Source organism: Eublepharis macularius, chromosome 14 (genome assembly GCF_028583425.1).
Source record: "Eublepharis macularius isolate TG4126 chromosome 14, MPM_Emac_v1.0, whole genome shotgun sequence".
Taxonomy (NCBI): Eukaryota; Metazoa; Chordata; class Lepidosauria; order Squamata; family Eublepharidae; genus Eublepharis; species Eublepharis macularius.
In genome coordinates, this window is record NC_072803.1 from 59,687,748 (window position 1) to 59,704,279 (window position 16,532).

A 16,532-nucleotide genomic window follows, 5' to 3' on the forward strand; every position below is an offset into this window, starting at 1 on the left:
TAGCTGAACTCAAGAAAGGGAGGATGGCGTTTGAGCCTGCCTTTGTCAAATCTCCTTCCCTTAGTTTGAAGTGTCAAAAAGTGATGGCCAGAACGGGCCCTTTCCTGGCTTGCTTGGGCAAGCAGAGGGGGTGTTGTCCCAGCAGAATCCGCTGCGCCTCTCCAAAATTGCCACCACGTCACCGAGGTGGCTAGCCTTTCCCTTAAGGGGAGAGACAGCAGTAGCTCAGTTTGCCTCTCTTTGGCTCTTCCTCCTCCCAAGAAAGGCTTTTTTCAAAGGGCAGAGATGTGTATTGGGTGGGAGAGAGCCGGAGACAGATGCTCGCCTTGGGCAGTTCTCCAGCCATGTCACCTGACCCACTGCTTGGGGTGGCACAGCGAGGAGGGCTTTGATGCGCCACAGCTTTGGGCCCAGGCCAGCAAAACCGTTGCAGGGGCATGGCTTGGGGCCGGTGAACAGTCACCCAGGCGAGGCATGGGATGCACCTTCCTTGGGGAGACCAGACCCCTTGGACCAACTCATGCCCCCCCCCTTTTGCATCTTCTCGTGTTGCCTTGAGTGTGTCTGAACTGCCCCACCCAGCTGTGCTTGTGCCTCCCGGATTGCACGGCATGCCCCATCTCTCGTTAAAATGTTGAAAACTCGTTTGCCTCGCTTACTGGATTGCTGGTGGGACGACATTGATGCCTTCCTGGGCGAGGGTCTTTTTCTGTAGACGGCATGCACAATGCCAGCTGGAGGACAGGGAGGGGGTGTGGAGAGATCTGGCTGATAAACTGAGCGTGGGTGGGAGGAAGACGGCATCAGTGTCGACTTCACAGGGAGCGCATTCAGACTCTTTTGAATAGCAATGCTGGTATTGCACAGGGAGCTGCGTCTGCTTCTAAAACAGTCCCATAAGGCAGAGAAGCCATTCCTGGCTCTGCATTTTTCCCCCCAGAGAGGCACTTCCACCACTTTCCCTCCTATAGTAGAGAGTGGAAACAAGATTGGTCATCGAGGAGGGTGCCTAACTGCTCCTCCTTAGCACATCTCCAAAGGGAGAGCTCCTTCTTTCTGACACCAAGGAAGTAACCCTTCCAGTCCAAGCAAGGAAAAGATTGTCTGGATTTCCATGCGCTCCTTTGCGCCACGGGCTGTAACGTTCTCTGTTTGCCAGTAGCCACAGCTTTCCCCAGAGAATACAGTGGCTATCTTGTGCAGCTGTAAGAGGCAGAGATTGGGGAGAAGAAGGGGGAAGAGGACAGTAAAATACAGCCTCCTTGTCCTGTTCCCATTTGAAAATCGCCACTTCAGTGGCAGAGCCCTGATGACAATAGTTTGCCCCATAGAGACAGAGGAGACCGTATTTTACTGGCTGGCATGGGTCACCGCCCATAACGCCAAATGCAGTCACAAACCAGAATGACAGTTCGAGCTGCGTTGGGACGGGGCCTTCTGGGCAAGACTCTTGGAAACATGGGAGTTGTCTGAGATGGGCCAGCTAGATGGGTTTTTTTGGGGGGGGGGGTGCTGCCCTAGAAGCGAAGGCTTCCCGCACAGTTAGTATATCCCAGAACCTTGCATGCCATTGTTCTAGGTTGGCATCTCGGCTTAGGTTAAAAGCCAGCCGTGCGAGAAGCGTCAGAATTCCGTGCTTGCTTCTGAGCACAGGGTGCCCATTGGGTCAGCACATGAGCGCACACACTCTAGGAGGCTGCCCGATTGTCCTGTAAGGGTAGGATCTGTGTGGCATTGCCCATATTTAGGCAGAGGCCCAGAATTTGGCCAGGCCGCACATCTCACCCAAGTGTTTGCCTGGCATTTTGCATTCTCCCAGGAGCAGTGCTTGTGCCACTTCATGCTTGCTCCTCGCTTCAGTCTGGGGGCTGGCGTGGCACAGCGGTTGGGAGTGTTGGAGCAGGACAGGGACGGCGGGGTTCGAGGGCCTCGTTCAGCCATGGAAGCCTGCCAAGTGACCTTGGGCCCGTCGCCGTCTCTCAGCCTAACCTACCCTCATAAGGTGGCGGTTGTAGGGATTAGGTGGAGGGGGAACAATGTAAAAAGCTGCTTTTGATCAGGGAGAAAAGTGGGATATATAGGCATCATTCTCTCTCTCTCTGCCTCTGGCTGGCCAGCACAGATATCTTTGTTTGTGTTGTCTGGACTCTGGGGTGCTCTTGCCTTTGTGCAAAGGCATGGGGTAGGCTTTCCTGGCAAATACAGAGCAAGCGGCACCCCACCGTGTCCCTCCAGGGGGTCGTTGTCCGTTGGGTCCCTTCTAGCTTTGCCTGCCAGTGGGCTTTAGTCCACCAAATTGCACGCCCCAATGAATGAATGAATCCCAAGCAGTCTAATGGCCTCTTCCTAACGGCCCCAGCACCTGCTCAGAAGAGTCTGGCTGCATCCCAGGAAAGAAAAGGGGTGGGTGGGTGTGTGCTGTTGCTTGGCTACTTCCCGGCTCTGCCCCCTGTGCGGCGCTCTTTTTCCAGAGCTGCTGTTGTTGTTGCTCGTCTGGCTTTCTTTTCCCTGCTCTCTGCCTTGGCTATGAGATGCTTGAGTGAAACTGACTCGTAGTGAGCCTGTCTCCCGATGCTAGAAACAGTGGCACGTGCCCTAGTTTGGGAGCGTTCTTTGCAGGCAGAAAAGAGAAGACGTCTCGAGTCCTCTTCAGCTGCACCCCCATAATAAAAAGCTGCTTTAATACAGCCCCTCCTTGTAGCAGTGTGCCCGTCCGGAAGATTAAAACAGGCAGAAATCAACTGCCAGTCCCCCTTTCTGTTCGTTTGGGGTGCCAGATTTTTATGCCTCACCTGGAGGGCTACCCAGTCATTTCCCTCCCCTTCTGTATTTTAGCTTGGAGTCCTTCATGCAACCTCCCCGCCACCCTCGCTGCTGTCTGCTTCGGCTGTGACTCAGCGTTGAGTCCTCCTGTCACAGGCGCTTTCAGACATTTTTTCCTCCTCAAACACACCTTGATCAAAGCCACGAGATTGCAGGATTCCACTGAGCTACTTCGGTGGAAGAGGAGCTCATTGCAAGATTTTGCTGGGGCCTCACAAGGTTAGACTTAGGCGGCGTCTTTGGGGCACGTGTTGGCAGGATGTCCAGCCCCCCGCCCCCTCCAGGTGCAGGAATACTAATGTGGTTCCACATACTCTGAAATCTGGCTTGCAGGTGTTCCAAAACACTCAAGCCTCTAAAATCAGAGGTACTATGATTTATTCCTCCCCCAGTTCCTCAGGACCACTCTCTAGACATTCTCACTTTGGGATTCAGGCGGAAGCTTGTTTGAATACTCCTCAAAAAGGCTCTGTGTGTAGAGAACTAGCGCGTTGGTGAGAAGGCTGTATTTCTTCTCCCAGGCATGAAAGCTTTCTCTGTGGATGGAAGATCCTTCCCCCTACAATTGGTACAGCCCAGTACCGGTTCTTACTGAGGACGACTTCCTCAATGAGGCCTGGATGTATCCTAGAGACAGGAAAATAATCCATCTCCACAATCCTCCAAAGCGGGGCACAAACACCATCCATTTAGTAACGGGCATCTTGTGCGGCGGGAAGGCTGAGCGGTAGGCTCAGGTGGCTGCTGTTCAGATTCCTCCCCCCCCTGCCCCCCAGCCACTGCAATTCTCCTCCCGCTCTCTGCACAATTCTGGGCTGTTGGAAGCCTGACTTGTAAGATCTGTATCTATTATCCGCATTATCCCTGTGTTGGACGGTCTACCGGGGAAAGAAATGTCAACGGCTCCTCTGGGAAACTTGGATGCTGGTTTTTCTCCCCACCCTATTGGTTGCGCTGTTTGTCCCCTGTTGCGTTTTGTGTGTTTCTATGCCATGCCTCTGACGTGAGCCCCAGGAGATGGCAGCAGACGGCCTAGCGGTGCCCCAGACGGAGTGCCGAGTTAGCTGATGAGAGTGAGATAGCCCAGCTCTTTCCAAGATGGGAGAGATCTTCTTTCTTTTGGGCTAGTAGAATGGTATGAAGGGAACGGAGCTGAGAGGGGATGCAAATGCACACAGATGACAGCGGATGAAGTTAGTGGTTAAATCTGCGAACTGTGAGCCAGCGAGGCCCGGGTTCCAACTCAGCTACAAGCTAAATACTTGGCGACAATCTCTGAGCCTTGGCAACTCCATTTGTAGCATGAGGGTATCCTATTTATTTATTACTTCCACAGTTTGGATTTAAACTTACAAGACCAATCAAAACTATAAATCTAACATGAACACGCACTGAAAAGCCTTTAAAATGGGAAATAAGAGCAACTAGTCACACGGTGGAACTTAACCAACCACCAACTTTGGCAAATACTGTAGCATGTTGCTTAAAAACCTTCAGTAGGGTTTGCTGGCTTTGGGGCCGGGGAGGATGAGATCCAGCACAGACAGGGTCTGATGTCTGGGGAAAGCAACCCCCTCTGCTGCCGTCTGGGGGTGACGGGGCCAGCTTGTTCCTGGAGTGAGCCTGACTTTGTCTGTGATGTGTGTCCCCCCCGCCCCCAACCACTGGCTGTTTTGTTACGGAATGCTCTTCTTCCATGTCTTCCAACGCTGATCTCCTCCTCCTTGCTCTGTGGCCCACACAGCTGTGGAGCGATGAAGTGGAAAAAGTAAGTATTCCGACCCTCTCTAGTTCCTTTGCTAGAAAGAGAAGAGATTGGGGGTGGGTGATGGGTGGGATGAGTGAGCTGAAGATAGCTGCTTCTTGCACTCCTTTTGGGCACATGTTGCAAGCCTGGTTTGTGTCTGTGTTTTTTCCTGTAAAGGCTTTTGGGGTGACACTGAATAACGTGGCCTGCTGTTGTGTCCAGTTGGGTGAACGGCACTGGCTAGCAGTTAGGGTCTGATACGTTGGTTTTAAGTTCTTTAAAAGACATTTTACCCACGAATGTCAACATGCTTCTGCACTGTGTAACTGAAAGAGTGTTTGGGGTATGGTGGTCTCTAGGTCAAAGTAGACAATGCAGTCTCCAGGACATCTTTTACAGTCACTAAATGGGGGCGGTGGTAATTCCCCTAATATCCTTTTCCTTACCTTAACCACGCCCTCTCGGCCACTATTTGCCTCTCTTAGTCTGCCTATGTGTTTCTCCAGTGGAGCAAATAACATCTGAGGGTCAAGCTAGACATGCAGGGTTTTAAAGAGTTGGGTTCGAGTTTCCCGCAGCTACACGGCAGCTTTGGGGAAATGGCTGTTAAAAAATAAAGGTGAGCCCAAAAGGCCTCAGAATGCCTCTGCAGGGGGAGGGGGGGCTCCTGCCTCCCCCTCAAGCCATATTAGAACAGGAGGGAGGTTTTTCCCCCATGTTTTTTCTGCAGCATGTGGAGTATTTTGTGCACGCGGAGCAGTAAAAAAGGGGGATTCCTATGCTGTTCTGACATGGGAAAGCTTGAGGAAGAGAGAGCCCCTCCTCCCCCTCTTAGGAGGAGGCTATTTGGCCTCTCTTTTATTTTTAAACAGCTTGGACGGGGGCTGGGGGTGGCGGTCAGATTGGTTTCCAGGTCCTTTTTCTTCTCTCTCCTCTTCCCACTGACGATTCCTTGAGGCCCTCAGCTTGCAGCATAAGATCTTGAGGGCCGTGGTGTGTTTAGATGACAGCGCAACCACACGTTTGCCATTGATTCATGGTAACATTTTGGGACGAGCGAGTCCACAGTGTGTGGGGTATGCATTGGTTGGAGAAGCTCACAGGAGCGATGCAGACGGCTTTAGGGCCCAAGGAATCATCAGCGGCTGCTGAATTTTGTTTTTAAGGGGCCCTTTTCATTCTGATGGACTGTCCGCCCGTTGGTCCCCCGCCCCAAGCGCCGAGTGCACGTCTTTTCATTTCAGACAGAGCTGGTTGGTGCTCCGCTGTCCTTGGCTTCTGCACTCTGGCCCCACTGGGGCTCTGCTCATCAGAATGAAGGCGCTTGAGAGTCAGTAGCCATTTGAGGGGGATGAAGAGTTAAAGGGGGGCTGCTCGCTAGGTGGCTTTGTGGCTTGCCCTGTATGTTTGAAGCCTTCCTGAATCCTACAAGATCCCTCCATGCCCTTCCTTTTCTGTCTCGCAGGCAGAGCATGAGCTCCGGATGGCCCAGACGGAGTTTGACAGGCAGGCCGAAGTAACCCGCCTCCTCCTGGAAGGGATCAGCAGCACCCATGTAAGGAGAGGGCAGAGAGCGGGGCAGCAGCTTTCTGTGTTGGCTGAGACGTTGCTTCAGGCATGGATACTGTGTGCTGTGGCTGGCTCGTGCCTCGTTTAAAATGCAGGGCTTCCAAACTAGAGCCAGGGACCAGCAGACTAAATTGGCTGTTGGTTGTTGTGGGTTTTCCGGGCTGTATTGCCGTGGTCTTGGCATTGTAGTTCCTGACGTTTCGCCAGCAGCTGTGGCTGGCATCTTCAGAGGTGTAGCACCAAAAGACAGAGATCTCTCAGTGTCACAGTGTGGAAAAGATGTAGATTAGCACATCAAGCACCAATCCATATGCAAAAGAACCTCCTCAGGATACAGTGAAGCCTCCCGCCATTAGCATTCCACACCCTGGGAAACTCTTACAGGATGACTCAGCTCAACCCCACCCCTCCTGAGTAGATATAAATTACCTGCCAACATCTTCTCCACACTGTGACACCGAGAGACCTCTGTCTTTTGGTGCTACACCTCTGAAGATGCCAGCCACAGCTGCTGGCGAAACGTCAGGAACTACAATGCCAAGACCACAGCAATACAACCCGGAAAACCCATAACAACCATCGTTCTCCGGCTGTGAAAGCCTTCGACAATAAATTGGCTGTTGTTGTTGTCTTGAGAGTCTTTTGAAAACCTCGGTCTGAGGAAACCTTTCCTCTTTCTCTGGTGCAGTTACCTGCCAAAGTAGAGCAGCAGGCAATTTAGGGGAGGCAAAAATGAAGCATTTGTTTGATGCTTACCATGGCAAATTACAGTGACAGCCAATAATCTAGATGTCTTTTTGAAAATCTTCAAATGAACAGAGAATGGGGATCTGTTGGAGGCTGTTATCTCAGGCCTGGAGTGGGGAGGCCCCACTTTTGTGACTAGCTTGCGAGCCTCCGAGAGACTGGGTATGACTGGACATGGTGAACAGTGCTCTGACACAACATGGCAGAGCTCACGTTTTCGAAGATCCTAAGAACAGGCAAAAGCCCAGCTGGCAAACAGCACGGCTCTGTCCGCAAACGAAGCTCTTGTGGGCTGCCTGCAGTAGATCCCAAAGGACTCTTATCATGGCCAAGGTGCTCGCTTGGTGGTTCATCCGAGCTGTCACGCCTTCCTCTGGGCCAAGGAGTCTTTGAGCAGAGCGGTGAGATGCAGTCTTCTCCTCCCAGTGGTCAGAAGGGGAAATTCTTCCAAAGGTAGCCTTTGCTATGGAGTCGTCTCTCTAGATTTTTGTTCTTCCTCTCTCCTTCCAACTTCATGTGTTATCCCTGGATCTACAGTATCAACATAGTACTGCTTGCCAATAAGTCATAGTAAACAAGTGCTATTGGAAAACCAGTAGCAGTGCTTTGAGGTATTGGTCCTTTTCATGAGATGTCACAAAACCTCTGTGGCGTCTTAAGGTTTTCTGTGGTTTTGCACATGGAGACACATGCAAACCCTGCTCTCCACAGAAGGACCAGGATCCTAAAAGGTGCTTTAAGCGCCCAGGTGTGCTCCATCAAGTTTTGACTTGGCTTTTTAAGCAGCTGAGACCCACCACCACCACATTACACACCGTCTCTGAAGGCCTTTCTGGGTATCGGCCATGGGGCACAGGTGGACTAGCTGTCACTTGAGGAGAGAAATGAGCCAACGCCCCCTGGAGTGCATGCTGCCGTTTGCACAGTCCTTCGCATCCTGGCTTAGGTTGGGTGAAGGAATAACAGGCTTCCAAGAATCCCCTTCTGGATGCCAAACCCCAGGCACGGTCTCCAGTCACCTGGTTTCCGGTAACTGCCACGAGATGCCACTGTTGGGATCTTACCTGATGGATTATTCTGGGTTATTCTCTCTTTGCAGGTCAACCACCTGCGCTGTCTCCATGAGTTTGCAGAAGCTCAGGCCACGTACTATGCACAGTGCTACCAGTACATGTTGGATCTTCAGAAGCAGCTGGGCAGGTACAGGGACGGTTACTGCTCATCTGTTAATGGCGACCTCGCCCCCACTCCTTATCCCACTGGTGAGCTCTTTCCGATCTGTTGTTCGTGGAGGTGCTTTCCTTCAACAGAAGAAGGTCTTCCCTTAATGCAGGGGTGGGCAAATTGCAGCCCGCGGGCCACATGCGGCCCGCTACAGAGTTTTTTGTGGCCCGCCAAGACAGTAGAAAAGTGTGATAGCGTACATTTGTCTCATTAAACTGATTCTAAAATTAAATGTGCTTGCAGCTATAGATGATATGAAATTAGCACAATAAATAAATTGAATAAAACTACCACTATTTTATTTAATTTATATTTATTGATTTTTATGATACAATTTATACCTTTTCTGAAATTCAAAGTTAACTAATGAATGCAATCATTTTAAAAGGTGCGGTCCTCCGCTAACCTCCGCTCCCACAAAGTGGCCCCCAAGCCAAAACAATTGCCCACCCCTGCCTTAATGCAAAGTGAAGAAAATGCCTCTGCTAGCGGAACAGGCCTGTGGGATTCCCCGTGGGATTTGTTTGTAAAGAATAAACCCCAAGTAATCGGCCTCCTATACGATCAGTACCCCCTTCCTCCCAGAACTAAGACTTGGACCACAAGTAGAGGAGAAGGTCCTCTTTTCATGCGATTGACAGGAAAAGGTTCTCCCTCCACTAAGCGTACCATTACCTGTGTAACCTGGTCAGGCTGAATTTTGACCCTCGATGTTCAGGATCCAGCCATGCAAGCCAAGATAGAGATCTTCTGTGAGAAAATACGCTTTTTTGTAGCACAGCTGAGCATTCCAAGCTTGAGCCAAATGGGTATTTTAAGTAACTGCAAACTTTGGCAGTATCAGTGCCCCCTTCCTGGGCCTTTTTATATTGGGGGGGGGGGGCTGTTAGGGAGGCAGATCTTTACTATGTGTCTGGCTGGCTATAATTCTCTAAAACAGCCTGTAATTTCTTAAAGATGTTCTGAACCTTCAGTGAGCTCTTCAAAGGTTGCAGTGTGTTGAGAAGATGAGCAAGTCTGAACTAAGCCACTGTTCCATCTAGCTCAGTCTGTGCTGGCTGGCAGGTGGTCTCCAGGGCAGACGGAGTGCTTCCTTATCACCCGAGACCCTTTTAACTGGAGCAGCCAGGGATTGAACCTCTCACATGGAAAGCAGATGTTCTGCCCCTGTTCTCTAGCTTCATAGAAATGTTTGCTAACGTGCAGAAGTGCACAAGAGTGCATTTAGAGACCAGGGGTGAGTAAATATCCCTTTGTATTTAGGCTGCCCTTAAAACTGCAGTTTCATGCAGCCGCATCTCAATCATACAGCTGGTGCCCAGAGCTGCCCTTATTTCTTCTAACCAGGGCTTTTTTTCAACTGGAATGTGGTGGAATGGAGTTCTGGCACCTCTTGAAAATGGTCACATGGCTAGTGGCCCCGCCCCCTGATTGCCAGACAGAGGGGAGTTGAGATTGCCCTCCGCACCGCTGGCCGGCCATGTGACCATTTTCGCCAAGGGCAATTTAAACTTTAAAAAACTCCCCTCTTCTTCCAGCTGACCCAAAGTGATGTCATTGCACGGTCCTGGGAACATGCGCGCACTTTGCGCATGTGGTACCAGGGGCACCACCTCCCGCCAGGAGTTGCCCCCTGTGCTGGCAACCCACTGAGTTCCACCACCTCTTTCCCCAGAAAAAAAGCCCTGCTCCTAACAAAGATCTAGCTGTAGTACAAGCAGGCATACTTCTTAGACACAGGCTTGGGTTGGGGGACGGGGCAGAAAGTGGCACAGAAACTTTTGTCTTGATGGACTGGGATCTAGGAAGAAAGGTTCCGTGTTCCACAAGTCTTGGAAGGTCTTCTCCACATAGATTCCTTATTTGGTAGTTCTAGGCGATGGAAAGTAGCAACCGCATGCGCCATATGAGCACAACTCCCAAGCCCACTGGATGAAAAGGCCCTTAATTAAAACAACTGTTGCTTGGGAGTGGGGTGTGTGTGTGTGCTGAAACTGGTTGCTGCCGGACAGCTGCTCACTTCCTGCTTTGTCTGCCTTTTCTTCCGTGCTTGCAGCTCCAGAGGAGAAATGTAAGTAGGATAAAGGCCGTTGTGTGATCAGAGCAGAGAATGTCCTTCTCTTCCTGTTTGTCCCTCTTCTGCCAACAGTATTAAATACACAACACATAACAAGAGTCTCAAGTAAGATGCACAAAGACCATATTAACCCAGTGGTGGCTTGTTTCCTGCCTCGGTTTGAAGTGCTGATTTGCCAGTGAAAGCCCTGAGTGGCATGTGACCTGGCTACATAAATGGAAGGGGCCACGGGCACGCCCGTGATCTTCAAACAGCTACTGTCACACTGCCCGATATTTCTGTTTTAACTGGAGTTAGGATACTGCTGTGCATCCCGCTCCACGCACAGGCTTCCTTCCTTGGGAGGCCTCTTTGGGGCTTTCAGAAACCTGGAAAAACAGGTGTCTTGTTTTATAATGTTAAGAGCTGCCTTGTGTGCTTCAGTGGGAGAAAAGCAATATATAAATAGTAAAAATCGGGGCAGGAACGCTTGAATAGCTTTTACAGTCTTTTTTTTAAGAACAGCTGTCACAAAACTTCAGAGGGGTGGCCCTGAACATTTTCTTGGAGCAGTTAAGGCCAAAACACAACGTTAAATTAGTTTTATGCGTGCCGATATGGGGATCCCAGTCAAGATACAAGTTATTTCCCCCCCACACACACCGTTGTCTGAACCACGTATACTACAGGGAAGAGTTTCTCCAACAGCAGCCTCCCTCTCGTTTTCGATCCATTGGAGATGCCTTATTCCATGTTCCCACTTGCAGCGAATCTATCGGGGGACCATAGAACAGGGGTTCCTTTGTGGCAACCACATTAGGGATCCAAGAAGATCCACTGGATTATCTTCTTAGCAATCCATAGACATTATAAAGATGTTTTTGTTTTACGAGTCTTTTCTGGATACTGGTAGAGCTTTGTTACTTTAGCTATAGTTTGGTTTTGGATTGATGTTATTTTTCATTCCTTGGTTCTGATTGTGAAGCTGCCTTCCAGTCATCACAACAAATTTTGGGTTTTAAATCATGGTTTGATTAAACCATGGTTAATTGTGGCAGCCAGTTGTGGCACACAGTTCGACAGACAGATTTGCTGGGTAGCACTGAACTGGGATTTCAAAGTAGAAATTGTTTGTACTAATTATGATTTGTTGGGAGGTCTGGATTCACATACTGTAGTTCATGGGTAGCATTGCCACTTCAGGCTAAGGAAGGTAGAGGAAGCAAGAAACACACAAACCAGGGTTTGTGCAGTAAGCAGTATGTGCTGTGTAGAGTAACTTGGGGTTAAGCATATCTGAACGAGCCTTTAAATGCTTTTGGTAGAAGAGAGAAGTGTGTATCATTGTGAGAGGTTCAGGTGTTAACTCTTTTTTCTCCCTCCCCACCCTAAAGGCTTCCTGGAACATTTGTGGGCAACGTAGAATCCACATCGCCTCCCCCAGCCACTGCTTCCCCCACTGCCATGGCTGCTGCCACGGGCCCAGCAGTGCCCACCATTCCAGTGGTGCCCACTGTTGTTGGAGCACCTAACTCTGCCCCGACTGTAGAAGGTCTGAACCCCGGTGACGTTAAGCCTCCTGCCAGCGGGACTCGGAAGGCCCGGGTGCTGTACGACTACCAGGCAGCCGACAGCAGTGAGCTCTCCTTACTTGCTGATGAGGTGGGTCTTGACTTAAAACACATTGATCTAATTCCCAGACTGTTCTGCAGTGGGTGGTCAAGGTCAGTTGTGTGAATTGCAGCCTGGCCGGTCTGAAACAAACCCCATGTATTTCAAAGTCTCTTTCCTCCTGCGGTCTCAGCCTGGCCAACGTCTCATCTTGCCTGTTCCCCCATGTGTAAAGCAGGCTTTATGCTTCTTTTAAAAAGTAAAGCATAAATGGCTGTTTCCCCAAAAGTGCTGCAAAAAGCATAGGAAAGGGATCAGGGAGTGACCGTGTGACATCCCAGTAAGAGCCAATAAACACTCTGCAGAGCCGGGCTGTTCCTGCAGAAGGGAGGAACTGGTTTTCTTTTGGGTCATTCCTCAAGAAAACTCTTTCGTTTTCAAAAATGAGCGACTGTAGTTTTAGGCTCACAGCTCAAGCCCTGTGCAGCCTAAGTATGGCACTAAAGTCTATAGGTTTTGAGACTGCTGCATGGTGATTGTCTTATACGATGAGTGATTTAAGATGTGGAGTACCCTGCCAGAGGATGTTGTACAGATAAACTTTGAAAGGGGTTAGATGGATTCATGGAGGTCTGTTAGTGACTACTAGCCATGGTGACTAAAGAGAGCCCTATGTTATGTCTAATGTTGTTTCTCTCCAAACCCACCTACCACTGTTGGATCGTTACAAAGAAAGGCCTGGATTGGTTTAGCTGCCCTTTCCCCTGCTGTATCAATAGAATAATGTTGTCTTAAATACCTTTCTTAGTATACCTAGAATTTGATGCATACATTCATGCTCCTTGCTTGTTTAGACAACAGTGTCAGTTCAGTCACAGGCCGATCAAATGAAAAGGAATGTACATGTGTGAGCATCTCAGTCTTGCAATTGAAAGCGGGTTCAATTTAGGAAACCTGGCTAGCAGGATTTTTCTTTGAGAGTTTGGAGTGTTTGCCCTAAAATTTTGCAGATACCATGGATGGCCAAAAAAACAAGTAAGTGGGTACTAGATCAAATCAAGCCCGAATTCTCCCTAGAAGCTAAAATGACAAAACTGAGGCTATTGTACTTTGGCCGCATCATGAGAAGACAAGATGCTCTGGAAAAGTCAATAATGTGAGGAAAGGTGGAAGGCAGGAGGAAAAGAGGAAGACCCAAAATGAGATGGCTTGACTCAGTAAAAGTCACGTCCTCTAGTTTGCAGGATCTGAGCAAGTCTGTTAATATTATGGAGGTCTCTCATTCATAGGATCGCCATAGATTGGAGGTGACTTGATGGTGCATGCACGCATGTGCGCGCACATACACACACACACACGAGCTTATCTTCAGCAGACTAGTTTGTTTTCCTAGCATTATGCTTTGAAAGGCCGTAAAAGCTCAGAGGATCTGCTTGCGTGAATGGGCCATTACGAATTCTCCTGTTAGTGGTTTTCTAATGGGAGCTGGTGCACAAATCGAGCTACCTGTCGAGTAGAGTAATGAAGCAGTATTTGTTCGAACCAGTCCTGAGAGAAGGGCGTGTGCACAGTCTGTCTTCCGGGCCATCCAGCTACTCCGAGGATCATGTAGTTTTTAAATATGCTTCTACCCACATACTAAGGAGTAATCTATACAACTGCCATTTTTGTCTGAAGGTGTAGCTGTGTTCCTTCCTCCATAATGGAGGTTTATGTTCCTCTGCACAGGGCTGCCTTCCTAAGAACCAGTTTTTTGCCTCGGATTGAAGTGAGGATTTATTTAATTCGATTTATATTCCGCCCTCCCCGCAATAGCAGGCTCAGGGCGGATGTTTATTACCTCCGAGAGATACTGTATCTGTTTGAGGCTGAATCCACCTTACTGACGCCGTCTCCGTTTCTGGGAAGCATTTTATTTTCTTGCTAAATGCTTTGCATTTTCAGATTAAGAACACAAGAGGCCTGTTGGGTCAGACCAGTGGTCCGTCTGGCCCAGCATCCTCTCTCACAGTGGCCAGCCAGTTACTATGGAGGGCCAACAACCGGGCACGGAGGCAGAGGCTTTCCCCCGAAGTTGCCTCCTGGAACTGGTATCCAGAGGTTTGCTGCCTCTGAATATGGAGATTCCCTTTAGCCGCAGTGGCCATGGATAGACCCCTATATCTGTCCAAGGCCCTTTAAAATCGAAACATTGGGGGGTGGGGGGTAGACTGGCTTCCTGGTTTCTCCAGCAACTAACCAGTTAGCGCTCCACCCAGCCAGCTTTTGAAAGAATAAATTACTTCTCCGAAAAGCGGGGAGTGTGTTTCCTCAAGGGAATTTTTATTCAATCTGTGTATGGCCGTTAGATGAACGAATTAGCAGGGAAACAGACTGAATCGACTTGCTCTCAGTTCAACCACAGTGACTCTTTTCTGTGTTTTTTTAGATGATCACTGTATACAGCCTGCCTGGTATGGATCCCGACTGGCTCGTAGGCGAGAGAGGCAATCAGAAGGGGAAGGTCCCGGTAACCTACTTAGAACTGCTCAGTTAAGCGCCTCCTGGGAATGGAGCCTCCAAGCAAGACTTCCACCCCTCTGTGTCCTGGGGCCTCTTTGCAAGGCTGATGACTTCATTCAAGACCATTCCTCTTTCCGGGGTCAGGTTCTCTGTGTTTTGATTAAGGCAAAGAGGTGACGGTGGTGGTGATGGGCGAGGGTAGTGTTTGGGTATTGCCACATCACATTTTTAAGGAGCTGGAGACTGAACCAATCAACCATCCACACAACTGGCCTGAGGGTTAGCAGTAACTAATTTTTTTGATTCCCGCTAGTTTAAGCCCTTTGGTTAATTACAAGATCTGCCCCCTTTTCTTCTTCCCTGTGAATTGCAATTAGTTTTAACAGCTGCAGCAAAAGGATTTTTCTAAAATTCATCTGAGCTGTCCTAGGATGTGCCTTCTTCATCCTGGCCTCAGTTCTGCTACCTGTTCTTCACCTTGATTGTCTGCGACCAGCCCTTTGAGTCAAGGAGAAAACGGTTCTGTTCACAGTAAGCCAGCCCTCTTGATTCCCCTTCCCAGTCATGAACAGTTTAGTGAACTGTCAGCCAGAAGGAAAGGATGGAAGCTTTAGCACTTGCCGTGGCCCATATTCTCTAAAGTAGGGCTGGGGAGGGTTGCTGCTAATCCATCAATCTGGAGAAAGTGCTTGAAAACTGCCATTGTTCAGCTCCTCTTCTCCCCCCACCCTGCATTTTCAACTTGCACTAGTCCTTTCTCCTTTCACCAAAAACACCGCCATCTTTCGAGTTCTGATATAATGTTGTTCTGTTCCCAGCCCTCTTTGGTAAGGTGGCGATTGTTTAGCTTTTGGAAATCTATGAACTGCTTTTCCTCTTGCACGTGTGATGAGAACCCCACACTGGGCTTTCTGCCCCACTCTTGGCTTGCACATGAATGGGGGTGGGGGTGATGCTTTTCAACTCCTCATGAATCCCTTCAGCAACAGCCCACCCTTACCTAGGGGCGCCATTCTCCCACACACATATGGGGCCCGCCGTGCACAGTAAAGCCATATTTTTTCTCGGGGCAGCGGGAAGAGCCAGTCTTCATGACAACAGTGCAGATCAAACCCATCCACTGTTCAGTAATGCAGTTGGCTGCATGCACCACTTGGCTTGCTTGGTTTTATCCCGTTGAGTTCTTGCTCTCTTCTGAGCTTTTTGTGCTTACCCTGATGTTAAGATTTCAAAGCACTTCGGTGTTGGCTATATACACAAACACACACACACACCAGGTTGACTTTTGCCAATAAACAACTAGCCTGCCACCCTGTTGTGTTATATTTTGTGAGCTTAATTTTTGTGCTGTGCTGCTGTTCCTACTGAAGGCTAAAGAGGGAGTTTCTGTCTCCCACTTGGGTTCATGCATGGAGAATGGGATCGGGGCAGGGGAGGGTCTCCGGGTCAGGGGATGGGAAATTTCTTGGTCTGCAAAGCTTCCTCTTTTCCTCACAGAAGGTTCTGGGTATCTGAACACTTTTTCTTTCTAGATGTGCAAGAAGCAGCTCTTTTCTCTTGCCTATGCAAATTTTTAAACACTTGAATCCAGTCTCTTATGAGCAGCTGTAGGTCGTGCTCCCCCTAGATGAGAATATTAACATGAACAAAGTGTGTTGTGGTAGAATAAATCCAAGGGGTGGAGCAGCCAAAGTCCCACACCTGCATCGCTAGCAAGTCATGACACTTGCCTGATGCTTAGCAGGGCAAGGCCATTTGGAAGAAACGCCTTCTCTTCGGAGCGGATGCTGCAGAAGCAAAGCATCTGTTGAACACGCCCTAGCCCTCTGCATACCCTTAAGTTCTCTGGCCTTCTCTGGCCAAAGCAGAGGCTCCAGCCCTCCTCTTTGCTGAGACGGCTTATTCCACAAGTCCCAGGCATTAGCTTTTTAATTTGCAAGAACGAGAGAGAGAGAGAGCAGGCAGTTGGCTAATGAGTTCTTTGGCACAGAGGTTAATTGAAATGAGTAAGTGCACAGCTGCCCTTGTGGACAGTTTTTAAGCCTATCTAATAACCTGGGGGGGGGGGCTGTATTTGCTAAGGTGAAGCTATTTTATTTGCTGTAAACTTCTTAAACCTTTGGAGGGGAAGAAAGTAGGCAAACAGCTCAAATGTAAAGGAAAGATCCAGTACTGTTACTGCAACCTCGATTAATAAACTACTACCTGCAACTCACTTCCTTGGCTCCTTCCTACATCCACCTTTTATTGCAA

General features: G+C 49.4%; 1 protein-coding gene across 3 annotated transcripts in view; it reads left to right on the forward strand.

Moving 5' to 3' along the window:
- The window catches only part of SH3GLB2 (SH3 domain containing GRB2 like, endophilin B2), a 75,071-nt gene extending 58,577 nt beyond the window's left edge, over nt 1-16,494 (forward strand). For 2 of the 3 annotated variants that reach the window (XM_054997630.1, XM_054997631.1), the window contains 4 exons: nt 6,036-6,125; nt 7,986-8,086; nt 11,561-11,828; nt 14,206-16,494. In XM_054997630.1, coding sequence (XP_054853605.1) covers nt 6,036-6,125; nt 7,986-8,086; nt 11,561-11,828; nt 14,206-14,313 — 567 coding nt within the window. In that variant the 3' untranslated portion in view covers nt 14,314-16,494. Of the gene's footprint in view, nt 1-4,567; nt 4,592-6,035; nt 6,126-7,985; nt 8,087-11,560; nt 11,829-14,205 lie in introns of all 3 variants that reach the window. The other variant, XM_054997629.1, reaches the window with a different exon arrangement.
- The last annotated feature ends 38 nt before the right edge of the window (nt 16,495-16,532 follow it).